General features: G+C 65.1%; 1 protein-coding gene across 3 annotated transcripts; it reads left to right on the forward strand.

Annotated features, from left to right (window-relative positions):
* Positions 1–4,573: 4,573 nt before the first annotated feature.
* On the forward strand, positions 4,574–16,132 carry MKNK2 (MAPK interacting serine/threonine kinase 2). 3 transcript variants are annotated; one of them, XM_065700009.1, is made up of 14 exons: positions 4,574–4,670; positions 4,745–4,914; positions 6,783–6,864; positions 7,004–7,105; positions 7,214–7,311; positions 8,205–8,284; positions 8,658–8,731; positions 8,819–8,923; positions 9,203–9,258; positions 9,436–9,531; positions 11,199–11,393; positions 11,489–11,653; positions 11,744–11,787; positions 12,033–16,132. In XM_065700009.1, exons 2-14 carry the CDS (start codon positions 4,867–4,869, stop codon positions 12,298–12,300), a joined length of 1,413 nt encoding a protein of 470 aa, XP_065556081.1. In that variant the 5' UTR covers positions 4,574–4,670; positions 4,745–4,866; the 3' UTR covers positions 12,301–16,132. The 3 variants fall into 3 exon arrangements, with proteins under 3 accessions (XP_065556081.1, XP_065556078.1, XP_065556080.1); XM_065700006.1 differs by lacking the exons at positions 4,574–4,670; positions 4,745–4,914 and adding exons at positions 5,870–5,896; positions 6,552–6,692; XM_065700008.1 differs by lacking the exons at positions 4,574–4,670; positions 4,745–4,914 and adding exons at positions 5,870–5,896; positions 6,552–6,683.
* Positions 16,133–17,397: the final 1,265 nt, after the last annotated feature.

The following is a 17,397-nucleotide window of genomic DNA, read 5'->3' on the forward strand; positions in this document are numbered from 1 at the left end:
AAGCTGTGGCTGCCCCATCCCTGGCAGTGCTCAAGGCCAGGTTGGACGCAGGGGCTTGGAGCTGCTCCAGTGGAAGGGGTCCCTGCCCGTGGTTGGAGCTGGAGGAGCTTTAAGGTCCATTGAACCCAACCCATTCCGGGATTCTATAAAAGCACCCCTGGGGGGGAAGAGCCTCTGGGGCTGGGGCTGGTGCTGAGCAGGGCGCAGCAGTGAGGACGTTGCCCAGGCGGCTCTGCAGATCCCTCCCTCCTTTCTCTGCTTGTGCCTCCTGCTCCCTGCTCTCACCTCCCTGCGCGGGGCCTTTGTGCCGGCTCTTCCCGAGCTGCAGGCACCGGCTGAGCCGGTTCCACTGCGGCCGGGCCCGTCGGCCCTTGCATCCGCCGGGTGCTCCCTGGGCGCAGAGCGAGGGGGCACCGAGGCTTTGAGAGCCCCAAAGGGAACGCGTTTGCTCATCTCCCGCACTGCAGGGCCGGGCTGAGCGGGGTGCCCAGGGCTCCGCAGCCTCCCCTCTGCGGGGCTGACCCCATCCCAACGGCACGGATGGAATCAGCCCCGGGGCTGGAGCGGCCGCAGGGTGCGGGGCCGTGTGTTCACAGGGAGGTAAAATCCCTGCTCCTCGGCTGGGAGCGGGGCACGGCTGCTCCCGGGGAAGGAGCGGCTCTCCCCGCCGGGCTGCGGGGGAGCTTTGGGACCTCAGCTCCCGTCTGGGTTTGCTTTTACTTTCAGGATGCAAAGCCTGTACTGGGGGGTCACGGAGAAACCAATCACAGACTCACGGAGCCCCGGCCTGGGCTGGGTTGGAAGGGACCTTAAAGCTCCTCCAGCTCCAAGTGCTCCCCTTCCCCTAGAGCAGCTTGCTCCAGGCACCCCATCGCCACATGCGCCCACCCCTCCTCTGCCTGTGGCCATGTCCCACCACTGCCCCCAGCACCAGCTCTGCCCTGGGGTGTCCTTGGTGGGGGGAGCCCCGAGATGTGGCTGCAAAGCCGGAGCTGGGAAACCCACACGGGTTTTGCTGCGGCCCCTTCCCTGCAGCAGACGGGGAGTGAGGGATTGGAGGCACATCCCTGGGGATGCCCTGCGGAGGGGGGGGTTCAGCACTGGGGCTTCCGGGGGTGCTGCAGCCCCAAAACCTTGCCTGCTGCAGTCAGAGCTGCCCCGGTGCTGTGGGGCTGCCCAGATCCCCCTGGGGCAAGGAGGGAGGTTGGGGACCCACTGGCACTTGAGCCTTGGACGTGTGAGCGCATCCCGTGTGCCCCCCGGCAGCAGGCCCAGCGCGGGGAGAGCCAAGGCTCCGGGCTCTGCCTGGCAGGAAAGTCCAGGCTTTGGGGAGATTTTGTCACTGGAGATGGAGCCAGGGCTCCAAGCGCAGCGGAGGCAAAGCCGGGCCCAGGAAAGGACACACGGGAAAAGGATTCGTGGTTTCCATCCCTTCCAAACCGGAGCAGCCGGTCGGGGGGGGAAGCCCTGCACACCCCATGGGCAGGCACCTTCCCACTGCTCCTGCCTGCGAGGGCTGCCCCATGTCCCGCAGTGGCTTTGGCACAGTGGCCTCCAGCCCGACTCCCGCTCCCTCTGCTCGCCCTCCAACAATAGCCGCCTTCCGGCACGGCCCCGCGCACTTTCCTGTTTTCGCTCAGCCGGTGCCGGTGCGAGGGGCACCATCGGCGCTTGGAGACCCCGTCCTGGGGCTCCCCGGGGCGCAGGGACTGGTGATGCCGCAGGGACAGGAGCTCCCCGTGCGGGTTCCACAGTGGGTTTGCTGCCCGCAGCCCCAGGGATGCAGGATGTGATCGGACATCGGGGCCCTTCCATTGCCCCTTCCGCAGGGAGGCCTGGGGGAGCCTGAGCTGAGCTCTTAGGCAGAAGCTCTTCCCTGGGAGGGTGCTGAGGTGCTGGCACAGGGTGCCCAGAGAAGCTGTGGCTGCCCCATCCCTGGCAGTGCTCAAGGCCAGGTTGGACACAGGGGCTTGGAGCAAGCTGCTCCAGTGGAAGGGGTCCCTGCCCGTGGCAGGGGTTGGAGCTGGAGGAGCTTTAAGCTCCCTTCAGCCCAACCCATCCCCTGATTCCATGGTTTTATGAAAGAGCCACAGGTGGGCTCCAAGGGGGATTTTTGCTGCACCCTGCATGCACCGAGCTGTGCAGGAGGGGGAGAGCCCCACACATGGGACAGCACCAGTGCGATCCTGTGTGTGCGTGCCCATGTGCATGTGTGCATGTGCATGCGTGTGCGAGCCATCCCTTGAGCAACCGCATGGCCCCGCAGCAACACACCTGGAGCGGCTGCACCTGCATGAGTGTGTGTGCACATGTGCTGGCTGCACACGCGTGTAGGGTACCTCCTGCTTTGCCCTCGCACACGTGTGTGTGTGTGCTCTTGTGCATGCCTGGCTGGGTGCATGCATGGGGAGCACACGGATGCTGGCTCACTGCTCCCCCAGCCTGAGACCCAGCGCTCTCACCATGCCTGGCTGCAAAGAGCATGCAGTGAGCGTGCAGTGAGCATACAGTGAGCATGCAGTGAGCATGCAGTGAGCGTGCAGTGAGCGTGCAGTGAGCGTGCATTGAGCATGCAGTGAGCGTGCAGTGAGCGTGCATTGAGCGTGCAGTGAGCGTGCAGTGAGCGTGCATTGAGCGTGCATTGAGCGTGCAGTGAGCATGCAGTGAGCATGCAGTGAGCGTGCAGTGAGCGTGCATTGAGCGTGCATTGAGCATGCATTGAGCGTGCAGTGAGCGTGCAGAGCATGCAGAGAGCGCAGCAGCACACAGGGAGCATGCGCCAGGCGTGCACCAAACACGCAGAGGTCATGCATGGCCACATGCAGCGGGCATGCCCCAGACATGCAGGTCTCATGATGCGGGGCACACGCGTTGCACACGCAGTGAGCGCGCAGCCAGCACGCGGTGAGCGCTCCCGCACCGAGCGGGGCCGGGGACCCGCGGGCTGGGCAAGCTCTCGGCCACCCCTCGCTGGCCCTGCCGCGCCGGGCACCCCCGGGTGTCCCCCGAGGGCTGTGGGTGCCGGCGCTGCCGCCCTGTCATTACCGTGGTGACCCACATGGCCGCGTGCGCAATTTGGGAGGCATCCGGATGCTCCGGAGTCACCCACAGGGGCCAGCGCGCCCCGCGGCTCCGTCCCTGTCCCTTGTCCATGCCCTGCCTATGGCAGCCGAAACCCCGGCCCCCCCCGGGCCCCCCCCGTCTCTGCTCACTGCGGAGGCCTCAGCAGCAGCGCTGGTGCAGAGGGGTCGGGGCGGCCCGGGTGCCCCAGAGCGAGCGCCAGGGCCTGGCAAAGCAGGAATTGGGTTGGATTGGGACGGGATTGGGTGTGCGCGGGGGGGGGGGGGGGCCGGGACCCCCCTGCGGTGCCCCCCCCCGCAGTGGCTCTGTGGGGTGCGGGTCCTGCCCCGGCGCATCCCCAACGAGGGGGGCAGCAGCACTTGGGGGGCTGCTGGGGGGGGGGGGGGGGGCTGTGACGTGGGGGGCACTCAGCGCCTGCGACGGCGTCGGGGCCGCGGCCAATGCGCGGCGCGGGCGGTGAGCTCATGCCCGGCGCTGCCGCCGCCATTGGCCCCGCTCAGCGCCACGAGCGCGGCTGCGCTCGGCCCCGTCGGCGTCATTCGAAGGGGGGGGCTCGGGCCCCCGCCCCGGGATGAGCCCGCAATGGGGGGGTCCTGTCCACGGCCCCCCCCCCCCCCCCCCCCGGCACTGGGTGCATCCCGCAGGGACAAAGGGACGTGACCGTGTCCTGCCCCCCCCCTCCATCCTTGGAGCAGGCCTGGACGTGGGGCTGAGCATGGCCCCACTCGTGCCGTGCGTGGAAAGGGGGGGGGTCAAGGCCGGCCCCCCCCCCCCCCCCCCCCCGGGCCTCAGGGGCATAGAAAGTGAGCGCGGCGCCGCAGTGTCCTTGTCACTGGGTGCAGGGGGGGCCCCAAGGGGGGGGCCCTGGGGGCAGTGTGGGGTGTCCAGGGGTGCCCACACCCCTGTGCTGAGAGGTGGTGGTGGGGGGGGGTGTTGGGGTGCCTGGGGGCTGTTATTGCCCCCTGGTGCAGGGGGGGTGAGGGGTGCCCCTGTGTGCAGTGCGGGGGGGGGAGCCTGTCCCTGTGTGCAGTGCGGGGGGGGGGGCCTGTCCCTGTGTGCAGTGCGGGGGGGGGGCCCTGTCCCTGTGTGCAGTGCGGGGGGGGGCCCTGTCCCTGTGTGCAGTGCGGGGGGGGGGGGGGGCCTGTCCCTGTGTGCAGTGCGGGGGGGGGGGGCCCTGTCCCTGTGTGCAGTGCCGGGGGTGCCCGGGGGGTGCCCCTGTCTCTGGCCGCAGCACAGGAGGGTGCCGGGAGCGGGGGGCAGGACCAGGCTGGTCCCTGCACAGACGGGAGCCCCAGCGCAGCGCGGGGGTGCCCGGGGCCGAGGTCGTGTCCCCGGCTCAATGCGGGAGGGTTCGGGGGTGCCCGTGCTCCGCTGAGGGCCCCGGGGGGGGGGGGGGGCGGTGTTTGCGTCCCCGGTGGAGCCCCGGGGGGTGTCCCCTTCCCGGGGCGGGCCGGGGCGGGCCGAGGCCGCCTCTATAAAGGCGTCGGGGGCGGGGGCAGCGCGTCCCCTCCTGGCGGCGGCGCGGAGCGGAGCGGAGCGGGCGGCGGTGCGGGCTGGGCTGCGGTACCGGTACCGGCGGGGCCGCGCCGGTGAGCGCCGTCGGGGCGGGGCCCGGGGGCTCGGTGCGGGGCCGCAGCCGCTTCACCGCGCTCCCCTCCCGCAGGTCTCGGCCTCCCCCCGGGCTCCCTCCGCCTCCCTCCCCCCTGCCCGGTTTTTTTCCCACCCCCCCCCCTCCCCCTTTTCTCCCCGCAACGCCGCCCCCCGCGCCCCCCCCCCCGCAGCAAGATGGTGCAGAAGAAATCGGAGATCCCGGGTTTCCACCGCTCCTTCAAGGTAAGGGGCTCCCCCCCCCCCCACGCCGCCTCCCGGGGGTGTTCCGGGGGGGCTCCGTGGCCGGGGTGCGAGCAGGGCCTGCGGGGGCCTCATCCTGCGCCTGCAGCGCCGCAGCCTCTGCATGGAGGGGGGGGGGGGCGTTGGCGAGACCCCCCCCCCACACCGGGGGAAGCGCCGGTGCTGCCCAAGCGGGCAGCGGGACCCCCCCCCTGCCCCGGGGGTCGGGGTGCTCCGGGGGTCAGGTCTGCAGCCCCCCCCCCCCCCCCCCCGACCCTTCTGTCCCCCGGGTGGGCGCTGGATGCTGCAGGTCCCATAGGGCCCCCCCATGGGGTACGTGGGGGCTGCGCTGCCGGCAGCTGCCCCCGTTCACCCCATTCTGCAAGCGGGGGGGGGGGGCAGGGGGTGCCGGGACCTGTTGTGGAGGGCCGGGTCCTGGCAGCACGGGCCTGGGCTGCGGCTGCAGCCGGGGGGGGGCCGGGGTCTCCCGTAGCCCCCTGCCACCCTCGGGGGGGTCTGTGCGGGGCTGATGCCGCCCCCCGAGCGCTCGCTCCTGTCCCGGCTCTTGGGATCTTTGTTCAGTTTTGGCTCCCGGCGCTCCGAGGGATGCTGGGAGCTCCCCCCCCCCCGAGCCCGGCTCCTTTTAGCCGGGGCCTCATCCTGCTCTCAGGGCTTTAGGCCGGGGTTTGGCTCTGTCCGCACTCCCCCCCCCCTCGGGTGGCCGGGGATGGGGACGGGGTTGGGGGCACCTGGGCTGTGGGGACGGGGCCGGTGCTCAGCGGCCGCCCCGCACCTCCCATCCCCCAAACCTTTTGTGTCGTTGCTGCAGGAGCTGCCAGGGCCCTGGGCCCCCCCCTTTTTTCCCCTCCCGCTTCCCCCCCCCCAGCTCCCCCGAGCCCCGCTCTGCTCCCTTAGGGCCTCATCCTGCCCGTGCTGCAGGGCGCTGGGGCCGGGGGGGGGTAACCGAAGGGCGATGCTGTGCTCTGTGAGTCCAGGGGTTTCTTGGGGGGGGGGCGGAAGTTGGCAAACGGCCGGGCAGGAGCGTTCTGCCTCCTGCTTGTGGGGGGGGGGGGGGTGCCCCTCGTGGTGCGGTGGGGGCCCCCCGAGAGCCGCCCCGGCTGTAAACAGGCACTTTCTGGCTGGGGCTGGCGGCCGGCCCGGGCACCGGGGCACCGGGGCGGGTTTGGGAACGCGGCCGGGAGCTGCCTCCTCCACCCAAACACATTTCGTAACCCTGGGGAGGACGGGGCCCGTTCCCCGCCCCGGCCGGGCACCCCCGGCGCTGCCGTGCCCCGTGGTGGGGCGGCGCGGGGGTCCCCGTGTCCGCTGTGGGGTGCTGGGGTTGGGGTCCCCGTTGCCCAGCCCATCGCCGATGCCGGGAGCGGGGGGTTTGGATGCTGCTGGTCCCGGCTGCCTCAGAGCCTGATGGGCGCAGCGCTCCCTGGAGCGGGGCTGAGCGGGCTGCAGCCCGCTGTGACCTTGCAGGGAGCTGGGAGGACGGAGCACGGCGGCTCCGGAGCCCATCCTGCCCCGGTGCCTTTTCTTCCTCCCCCTCGCTGTGGTTAGGTCTGGGCGGAGCCTTGGGGCTGGGTTGGTGCGGGCGGCCCCGATCCCTCTCCTCATCCCCCGTGTGCGGGCAGGACCGCGCAGCACTGTCCCCGTCAGGAGATGTGCTCAGACCTTTCCTCCTCCTCCTCCTCCTCCGGCTCTGCCGTGTGCCGCCAGCAGCACCGCGACCTGGTGGTGCACAGCACCCCACACCGATGGGGCGGGTGAGCGGGGTGTGTGCCAGGCTCCGTGGGCTCAGCGCTGGTGGTGGTGGTGGATGCAGCGGCTCTGCCATCTCACTGCTGTTCTTGCCCCCCCACCAGGGACAAAACCCCTTCGACCTGGAGTTCGACCAATCCAACCACCTGGAGCCTGTCTTCAACTTCGAGTGCCCGCCCCGTCCCGGTGAGCTCCGGGTGCCCTCGCGGCATCTTCTTGGCTCTTTAACTCCCTCGAGGGTTTTGGGGTGCTGCAGGGGTGGCCGTGCTGGGGCAGCCATGGGCGGACGGGGGTGACTCACAGCGGTGGCTTTGCCCCGGCCCAGACATGCCTTCGAGTCAGCCCATCGACATCCCTGACGCCAAGAAAAGGAACAAGAAGAAGAAGCGCTGCAGAGCAACCGACAGCTTCTCCGGCAGGTTCGAAGGTGAGCGGGGAAGGGCTGGAGCCCTCCTGGTGTGCCCAGTTTAGGGGTTGCGGAGGTGCCCGGTGCTGCTGTGGGGGCCGGGAGCTCAGGCAGCCTCTCCCCTGCCAGATGTTTACCAGCTGCAGGAGGAGGTGCTGGGAGAAGGGGCCCACGCCAGAGTCCAGTCCTGCGTGAACCTCATCACCAACAAGGAGTACGCGGTGAAGGTAAAGCTCTGCTGCTCGGCGCCGCGCACCCGGCTCCCTCCCACCGCCTGCCTCAGTTTCCCTTCCCAGCCCCACATCTGGCTCCTGCACCCACCCGGTGCTGGTGCAGGACATGGGCTGGAGCGGCGGGGATGTGGCCGGGCTGGTGGCACATTGTCCCCTGCCGGCACCTCGGCCACCCCCTTGGCCACGCTGCTCTCCTGTGAGGCAGGGCAGGCAGGAGGTTAAGTGAATGCCCGTGGCACATGTGAGGACTCGGGGCAAACAGGGGCCCGTGGTGCTGGCGGGGAGGCCACCTCCGTGTCCCTGCCAGCTTGTGGGTGCTGCAGGAGTGACCCATCTGCGTTTGGGGTCAGGGGATGCTGGGCCCTGCGCCCCACAGGCTCCCAGCCACGGTGCGAGGAGCTGGGGTGGGTTCTGTGTCAAAGCGCAGCCGAATCGGAGGGGATTGTGGCTTTGCCCATCGCCCTGGGGAGCCTTTGGGTGCCCCAGTGGGGAAACTGAGGCAGCGGGGAGGGCTGCACGGCAGCGCTGGGGCTTTTCCGCTATGAGGCTGTGTGTGGGGGACCCCCTGCCCACCCCATGGCACATCCAGCACCCGCTGGGGCGCAGGGCCCTTCTCCAGCACCGTGGCTCAGCGCCGGGCCAGCGTCACATGGACCTCGGCTTGGCTGTGGCCCGGGAGGGAGCGGCTTGGCAGCGGCGCCGGGAGCAGGGAACAGCCTGTTCTGCTGCCTTAACCCCTTCAGGCAGCGCCTGCCTGCCTCACCCGGCCCCAGCGCCGGCTCCACGGGTGCAGTGAAGGGGGTTGCCGGGCTCGGTGGGTGCCATGCAGTGGGTGCCAGTCCCAGCAGCGGTGCTGCTCCCCGAGCATCCCCCGGTTTGCCTTTCAGATCATAGAGAAGCGCCTGGGACACATCCGCAGCAGGGTCTTCAGGGAGGTGGAGATGCTGTATCAGTGCCAGGGACACAGGTACTGTGGGACTGGGCTGTGCTGGAGACACCGTGGGCTCCCTCCCCTTGGCCTCGGGAGCATCTCGGGGGACGTGGAAGTGGTTTTGCCATGACAACGGGGGGCTGAGGCAGCCAAATTGGAGCGGAGCCGAGCACGGCCGCGGTCTCGCTGAGCAGGGCGAGCGAGCCAGGAGGGTCTGCGAGCAATTAGGGAGCAGAGCTGGGCGCCGAGAGTCCCTCTCCCCCCCCGGAATGCAGCCGGGGCCCCAACCAGTGTGGTTTCAATCACTGGAAACCCGGTTTTGTTGTCCCACGTCCTCAGGCAGGACCCGCTCTATGGGGCTGCGGCAGGGTTTGGGGGGCTGCCGGGCTGATGCCATTCATCCCTGCAGGAACGTCCTGGAGCTGATCGAGTTCTTTGAGGAAGAGGAGAGGTTTTACCTGGTCTTTGAGAAGATGAGAGGAGGTGAGCGCGGCGCTGGGGTTGGGGTTGGGGTTGGGGTTAGCAGCAGGACCCCCCCTGAGCCCCTGCGCTGTTCTCCCCCGGCCGCAGGCTCCATCCTGACCCACATCCACCGGAGACGCCACTTCAACGAGCTGGAGGCCAGCGTGGTGGTGCGGGACATCGCCAGCGCCCTGCACTTTTTGCACAACAAAGGTGAGCTGTGCCCCCCCACCCCAACCCCGCATCCTCCTGCCCAGGGGCTACTGCCGGCCCCGGGCACGCAGGGTCAGGCCCAGCCGCATCACAGAGGCGCTTGGTGCGGAGCCTGTTCCTCCGGTTCAGCTGGGACTCGGGGCCAGCAGCAATCCCTGCCCTTCGCCGCGATGCAGGCGGTGATTTGGGGTGGGGAGGGAGGGTTCCCTGTGCCACCCCCAGACCTTTCAGCGTGGCGGGGGGTGGGTTTTTGCCCTCATCCTCTCTTTCTCCCTGCAGGAATTGCACACAGGGATCTAAAACCGGAAAATATTCTGTGTGAGAGCCTGGACCAGGTGAGGGGGGAGCGGGTGGTGGGTCCTTGTGGGGGGGGGGAGATGTGGTGTGTCCCCATGGGGCAGCACACGGGGGTGTGAAGCATGGCACATCCACGCATTGATGGGCAGCGCATTGGGGGGTGACACAAGGCTGTGGACCCCAGGGGTCACCACTTCCCCCCCCCCCGCCCCAAGGTCTCCCCAGTGAAGATCTGCGACTTTGACCTGGGAAGTGGCATCAAACTCAACGGCGACTGCTCCCCCATCTCCACCCCGGAGCTGCTCACCCCGGTAAGTGCATTGGGGGGGGGGTTGGCAGTGATCCCGGCCCCCCCCCCCCCCCCCCCAATAGGTACCCCCAGGCTTTGGGCACGGGGTTCATGCAGACCCCCCCCCCCATCCCATCCCATCCCATTGCTCCGGGGGCTGACACTGCGTGTCCCGGCCCCCCCGCGGTGCCGAGCTGCGGTTGCATAATGCAGGGGGGGGGCCGGAGAGTGGGGGGGGCTGGCGCACAGCCCGGGCTGCTGCGAGCCCTTAGCAACAGCCACGGCCCCGCGGCTGCGCCGAGGCTGCTGCAGGGAGAAGTGGGTCAGGAGAGGGGCCGGGGCTGCCGCTGTGATTGCCGTGTAGGTGGGGGACACGGGGCTCCCCCCCCACACTGTGGGGTGCCGCTTGCTTGCAATGCAGGGTGCGCACCCCAAAGCTTGTGGGGTGACCCCGGTGTTGCACAGATCTGTCCCCACTCTGCGGGGGGGGGGGTGGGGCACTGAGCCTGTGTCCATCCATCCCGTCCTCCCCACCCCTGCACTGCAGAAATCCCCGCTCCCCTTATCTCCAGCAGCAGGGATGCCCCCGTGTTGCCCGGTGTTTTTGGGGTGCACAACGGCAGAGGTGGGGGCCAAAACACACTGCCCCCCCCCCCCTTATTCCTCCTCATTTACCCTCCTGGGCTCTACATCCCAGAGGTGCCCCGGGTTCCCCCGTTCGCAGCAAGGGCTGGGGCGCAGCAGCCTGGTCCCTGCGGGGTTAAGCCTGGCGCTGGGTGCTGCTGAGGCTCGGGTTTGTTGGTTTGTGTTTTGTCTCCTGTGGTGGCATCAGCTGCTGGGGCCTCTCGTCGGGAGCCTCTCGCTCTGTGACAGCCCCCGATTATCTGCTGCCTGCAGCTTGCTTCTCCCCTGGTCACGAGGCCCCGTGTGGGCTGCGTGCGGGTCATGCGTGCTGGAAAGCCCCAGAGTCCCTGCAGCGATACGGGAACAGGGCTTGCATCAGGGTTAACTCCTCCCGGCCCAGATCCCTGCCTGCTCCCCAGGCTTTGGAACAGGCAGAGCAGGCTCGTCCCTGCTGCTTCACAGCCGCTCCCAGGCCAGGGGAGCGGGACGGACGCTGCCCCGCTGAGCCGGTTGGGTGATGCTGGGAGGTGTGGGTCCGGCCGCCCTGGTGCTGCCCGAGCGGGTGCCCAGGAGGAGGCGGCTGGGCTCTGAAGGAACAAGGGATGGGACAAGAGGAACCGGCCTCAAGCTGCACCAGGGCAGGTTTAGATGGAGCTGAGGAACAATTCCTGCCCCAGAGGGTGCTCAGCATTGGAACAGGCTGCCCAGGGCAGGGCTGCAGGCACTGGCCCTGCGAGTGCTCACCCCCAGTGCCATGGGGCAGGGGTGGCCTTGGCACTGCTGGGAACGGTTGGATTGGATGCTCTTAAAGGGCTTTTCCAAAACAGCTGATTCTGTGATTTAGGCTTTTTTTGGGGTGGCAGCCCCACTGTTGGGTGACCCCCAATGGGGGCAGGTCTGCAGTGGTGGGGAACCCATCAGTGCTGACCTGCCCCGCACCTGGGTTTTAAGCCTCATTTCAGGGGGTGCAGCCCCATAGCTCTGGTGGGATCCCCCCCCCAGTCCCATCAGTCCTCCCACCCTTTAGGACCCCCGTGCTGGGGCTCACTCCCACCTCTCCCGCAGTGTGGCTCTGCCGAGTACATGGCCCCCGAAGTGGTGGAAGCCTTCAACGAGGAGGCGTCCATCTACGACAAGCGCTGCGACCTGTGGAGCCTGGGGGTCATCCTGTACATCATGCTGAGCGGGTACCCCCCCTTCGTGGGTCACTGCGGCTCCGACTGCGGCTGGGACCGGGGCGAGGCGTGCCACACGTGCCAGGTACCCGGAGCCCCCCACGGCAGTGCCTAAACTCACCTCCCCTTTGGCCGCGGTGCTCCCGGCTCAGCCCCTTTCCCTTCTCCCCTCTCCCCCAGAACATGCTCTTCGAAAGCATCCAGGAGGGGAAGTACGAGTTTCCTGACAAGGACTGGGCGCACATCTCCTTCGGAGCCAAAGATCTCATTTCCAAGCTGTTGGTGAGAGATGCCAAGAAGCGGCTCAGCGCAGCCCAGGTCCTGGAGCACCCCTGGGTGCAGGGGGTGAGTGCTGCTGCCCCCCCCCCGCTCCCCAAAGCTGGGGTTCACCCCCCTATGGGGTGCCCGGCTCTGACCGGCTGCGTTCCGTTGCAGTGCGCCCCGGATAACACCCTGCCGACCCCCATCATCCTGCAGAGGTGAGCATCCTGCAGGGTGGCCCTGGGATGCGGGGGGACACATCCCAGCCCCCCAAATCCTGCCCTCTCTCCCCAGTTGCCGCTTTTGGGGGGGCTCTGTCGTAGCTCTGGGCAGCGGTTGCAGTGTGTGATTCGGGTTTAAGCCGTGTTGTTGGTGCCTGACCGGCCTGGCATGGCATGCGTGCAGAGAGGGACACCCCAGTATTTGCCCCCCATTCCCCCCCTGAGCCCCTGCCTCCCCGCAGGAACAGCAGTGCCAAAGAGCTCACCTCCTTTGCTGCCGAGGCCATGGCCGTCAATCGGCAGCTGACGCGGCGCGACGAGGATGAGGAGGATGAGGCGGAGGAGGAAGCACGACCCATCATCATCAAAGCTACCTCACGGGCCATGCAGCTCTCCCCCCCCTCCGAGTCCAAGCTGGCCAAGCGGCGGCAGAAGAGCAGCCTGGCCAAGGCAGTGGCCACTGGGCAGCACCTCGTGGCCCCACTGGTCCTGGTGGCCGACCAAGCCTGAGCTGTGCCCCCAGACCTGCTGTACGCTGTGTTGTCCCCCTCCTCCTCCTTTGTTCTTTCTCTCCCCCCCCCCCCAAACCCCACCGTTTCTGGCTGGTGACAAGATCAGGACTCGTCCCTGTGGCTGGTTTCCAAGGTTGTGCTGATCTTGTAGGTCGGGGGTGGGAGGGTTTGTTCAAGATGTTTTCCTTCTGTTAAGGTGTTAAATCAAGCATGAGGTTGCTTCACCCAGGGCACATTCAAGGACATCTGACAGACACACGGACTTTTGTTTCCTGACTCTTGGTTTCTCCTGACATTTCCCCCCCCCCCTTCCCCATCCCGACACCAAAGGACTCTTTGTACCCGCGGCTGCTTTGACGATTTCAGCTCGTTTCATACTGTGAACAAAAGACCCTCGCTCGCGTTTTCAACAGCGGCAGTTGTGTATGAACCTCCTCCCTCCCCTCGGAGCTGCAGGGCTTCCTCCCGTGTCGGGGTAGATCCCACAGGACCCCCATCCTGGGTGCTGGGAGCCCCTCCACGCTGCGCTCCGGGGGGATGTGATGGGTGTTGTGCAGGGAATCGCTTGGGCCGGGGGGGGAGATGATGCCAGCGAGGGAGCAGCTCCGCATCCCACCGAGCCCCCCTCTCTGCTCAGCAACCTGCTTCCAGAATAAGCTACTCACCCCCTTTTCCTTCCTTCTCCCCTTTAGTTGTTGTTGGTTTTAAACTGCTAAGCTGTGCTTCTCTGCAGGGCACAGGGAAATGTCTTCCTTTGCTCCCATGCTCCGGACGGCGGCTCCTGGGGGTAAGGTCAGAGCCAGGGGGATGCACAAGCGTTGGGCCATGCTCTTGTGCCGGGTCGGGTGTTGTACCCCTGGTTTCGGGGCGGCTGCTTGCCGGTGGATGTGCTCTTAGGGAGGTGCAGAGGGAATGAGGTCTGCAGGGTGGCTGGAGCAGCCCGAAAATACCCCTCTGGGCCTGGCAGATGCTCCATGGAAAGCAAAGGACACCCTTTAAGGAGCTTCGGGCTGGCCCTGAGGCTGCCATGGCCGGAGGGGCTGGGGGAGCTGAGCACCCCGAGGTGCTGTGCTGGGGGGTGAGCGGCTGAGCTGGCAGCAGCACCCATGGGCTACAGTGTAGGGGTGCAGCCAGGGGGAGCTTGGGATGTGGGGCTGGAAGGTTTGGGGTCGGCAGCAGCACCGGGGCAGTGCAGGGTGTGATGGGCAGCCAGGGAGAGCTGAGCATGCTGATGGGTGTCCATGTGTCCATGTGCATGTGTGCCCACATTCATGTGTGCCCACGTGCCCATGTTCATGTGTGCCCACATCCATGTGTGCCCATGTGTCCATGTTCATGTGTGCCCACGTGCCCATGTTCATGTGTGCCCACATTCATGTGTGCCCATGTGTCCATGTTCATGTGTGCCCACATCCATGTGTGCCCATGTGTCCATGTTCATGTGTGCCCACGTGCCCATGTTCATGTGTGCCCACATTCATGTGTGCCCATGTGTCCATGTTCATGTGTGCCCACATTCATGTGTGCCCATGTGTCCATGTTCATGTGTGCCCACATTCATGTGTGCCCACGTGCCCATGTTCATGTGTGCCCATGTTCATGTGTGCCCACGTGTCCACGTTCATGTGTGCCCACGTTCATGTGTGCCCACGTGTCCATGTTCATGTGTGCCCATGTTCATGTGTGCCCACGTTCATGTGTGCCCACGTGTCCATGTGCATGTGTGCCCACACGTCTGCATGCATGGCGCTGCCCTTTGCTCAGAGCTTTGGGGAAGGAGGGAACGCAGCACCTGGGATGCTGCACCAGGACAAGGCCCTTGGCTGGTTGCTGCTGCGTGGGGCTGGACCAGGTGCTTGGAGCCCTGGCTCCTCCAGGCACCCCCTGCACCAAACCCGCTCCCCAGCACAGCTCGTGCCACCGTCCCCGTGTCCCCCCGCGAGGGAGGGTGTCCCCTTCGTCGGCAGCCTCCTTTCCCTTCCCATCCACTGCTTTGAGCTTTATACCTTGAAAATGCAGCCTCAGTCCCTTGTGTGCGCAGGTGGAGGCTTCGGGAGCTTGCTTTGGGGTCTTGCCCGAGGACAGTCACTGTCTCCTGAGGGGGAAAGTTCTCCTTTTGATTTTAAAACTGCTGACAGCAATACTATGCAATACATGTTGGTTTTTGTTTCAGGGAGGTGTGCGTCAGTTACCGTGGGAGATGAGGATCTGGGGTCTTGATGGAGTTTGGGGCAGGGACTTCTTTTCTCACCCTTCCACCGAGTGGCATCTATGGGTCAGGGAGGGTGGGTTTCCCCCTCTCCATCCCCCTCCATCCCCCCCACCAAAAGAAAACTGCCTCGCACTGGCAATCTCCTCTCTCCCTCCCGGTCCCACTGTGCGGGGCGGTGGTGAGGGGACATCCCCTCGGGCACCGGGATGCCCTGGAGAGGCCTCCTTTAAAGCAAGACAAAACAAAATCCATCTTGATTGTACATTACTTTTTTTTTTATAGCTTATTTTGTTTTATCAGTTGTAGATAATTCCTTGTTGTCTTATATTAAGAAATACTTGAACGCTGTACAGTGTGCGATGCCTCGAGCTGGTGTTGTGAAAGCTAGCGGTGGTGCTGCACACCGCAGCCTGGGTTCTTCTTGGTTTTAAACCTCCCCATGGGAAGGGGATGGCAGGGGGGTGGCTATAAAATCTGTGTTGTTTGTTCCTGCCACCCCACCCCCCCCCATGCCTTTGTTGGCAAACTGAGCTTCCCCCTCTTCCCATGTGTGAATCCTTTTAGATCTATGTTATGCACCCACTGTTCCGAAGGCTGGTGAGTGGCCTGGGTGACCCATGCATGTGGGAGCTTGTCCCCATGGGTGTTCTGCTGGTGTGATGGCATTGAGGGGATGGACATCCTGGCAGCATCGAGCTCCTTGCTGGTTGCTCAGCCCAGGTTTGGTGCCCTGTTTTGGCTCTGGGGAGGTCAGGTTGGTGGTGGAGCCGGTGCGTGTGGATGGGGAGCTCCGGTCTGTGTGTGTATGGAGAATCTGAAATGCCTCTAGAGCCAGGGGATGGGCTCTGAAACACCTCGGTGCACCCATGGGTGCCTCGCACCGCACTGGGCTGGTTGGTGAGATGCTTGTGCCAGGGCCAGACATCCCCTCCCTGCCACCAGCACCTCTCAAGGGGGAGTGCTTCCAGACAGATGCTCCCTGACCCATGGTCCAGCACCAGCTAATCCCTCTCACCACCCCCCTTGTTCCTCCTCTTCCTCTTTCAAAGTCTTCCCCCCCCCTCCTTTCCCTTCCCCCATAGAGCATCTGTCTTGGAAACCAACTTCAAAAAGATTATTATTATTATTATTTCTTTTTTAGGCTGGAAATTTTAAGCGTTTTGGCTTCCTCTCCTTCCCCCCGCCCTTCCTTCAGCCAACTAACTCCACTTAGAACTGGTTAGAAACGTTTACTGTGAAGCTAACTTTGTTTTTATGAGAACAGGAGAAACTTTCTCTACTTTACAATGGAAGAAGACTGCCAAAGCTTGGGTTGACAAGAGTCACGTTAACGCACTGTTGCTTTGTACAACAGCGGCCTCTGCTCGGGGGCTGGCTGCAACCTGAAACTGAAACAGGGGCAAAGAAACCCGCAAAAAAACCACAAAAAAAAAATAAAAAACCAAGAAAACGAGGAGAAAAAAAAAAAAAAAAAGACGAAACCATAAAACCAAGCACTTTACTGTATGTACCAGGTGACCTGATACAGCTGAATTGAAGTTTTCCTTTATAACAATTGTTGATTCCAGAATTTTGTATTCTGTTTTGTAAGAATTTAATAAAAATGCATTGACATCTATGGGGTGAGGCTGTGGTTGCTGGGGGGAAGGGGGGGGGTAGCAACATCCATCCCAAGCTCTTCCCTGTGTTGTCCTTGTGTCTCCACCAGCTCCATCCCAATCCAGTGCTGGGCTCAGGCAGGGCTGGAGCTGGTTGGGATGCCAGGAATAGGGCTGGCAGTGGCTCAGGCCCTGACTCACTTTTCCCAGTGGGGTGGCGCAAGCTGCTGCAGCCCCGCATGGGCACTGCAGGGTCACAGTGCAGCGCTGCTCCTGCTGCCCTGCCACCCTTCCGAGCCAGCTGGGGCCCATTCCCAACCTACAGCCATGGGTCAGGGTGTGGAGGGGGAAACAAGCAAGAGGAAAGTGGTGGGATGGGAATGGGAGAGGGGAAGCAGGAGGGGCTGGTGATCAGAAGGGCTGCCTGAGCCCCCTGTGCTTTCTCCGGTGGGTTGGGAAGATGCTGTTGAGGTTTTTTTTTCATCTACTTTGATATTTAAGGTATTTGCTGGGCCGGTGAGTGAGTTTTCCAGTCCTGTGCCATGGGGATGGAGCTGTAACCCTTCCTATGCCATCGCTGTGGCTGCAGGGAACACCCTGCCTGGTGCTGTCCTGGGAGCCACTGCTCCATGGCACCCCCAAGTTGTGAGGACGGGGCTGCTTGTGGCCCTGCACATGGGTGAGTGCAGCTCTGAGCTGAAGAAGCCACAAAGTGGCCAAGAAGTCCACTTGATAAATGGTGCAGCTGCTTCCAGCAGCATCTGGATCTGGAGAGGGTGGCTTTAGGAGTCTCTGGGCTGCTCCAGACCTTAAAGCTCATCCAGTTCCAACCCCTGCCTAGAGCAGCTTGCTCCAAGCCCCTGTGTCCAACCTGGCCCTGAGCACTGCCAGGGATGGGGCAGCCACAGCTTCTCTGGGCACCCTGTGCCAGTGCCTCAGCACCCTCCCAGGGAAGAGCTTCTGCCTAAGAGCTCAGCTCAGTCTCCCCTCGGGCAGGTTCAAGCCATTCCCCTTGGCCTGTCCCTACAGGCCCTTGTCCCAAGCCCCTCTCCAGGTTTCCTGCAGCCCCTTTAGGCACTGGAGCTGCTCTCAGGTCTCCCCTTCAGGAGCCTTCTCTTCTCCAGGCTGCCCCAGCCCAGCTCTCTCAGCCTGGCTCCAGAGCAGAGCTGCTCCAGCCCTCGCAGCATCCCCATGGCCTCCTCTGGCCTTGCTCCAACAGCTCCACGTCCCTCTTGTGCTGCTGCTCCAAAGCTTGATCAGGACTGCACAGGGGGGGTGTCCTCAG

This window comes from Lathamus discolor, chromosome 21 (assembly GCF_037157495.1).
Source record: "Lathamus discolor isolate bLatDis1 chromosome 21, bLatDis1.hap1, whole genome shotgun sequence".
Classification (NCBI taxonomy): domain Eukaryota; kingdom Metazoa; phylum Chordata; class Aves; order Psittaciformes; family Psittacidae; genus Lathamus; species Lathamus discolor.

Bases quoted from the DNA above. Each gene is read 5' to 3' on its own strand.
- MKNK2 (XM_065700006.1), top strand. The intron at 9,259-9,435 runs GTGAGGGGGGAG...CCCCGCCCCAAG, and splicing joins TGTGTGAGAGCCTGGACCAG to GTCTCCCCAGTGAAGATCTG. The intron at 11,394-11,488 runs GTACCCGGAGCC...CCTCTCCCCCAG, and splicing joins AGGCGTGCCACACGTGCCAG to AACATGCTCTTCGAAAGCAT.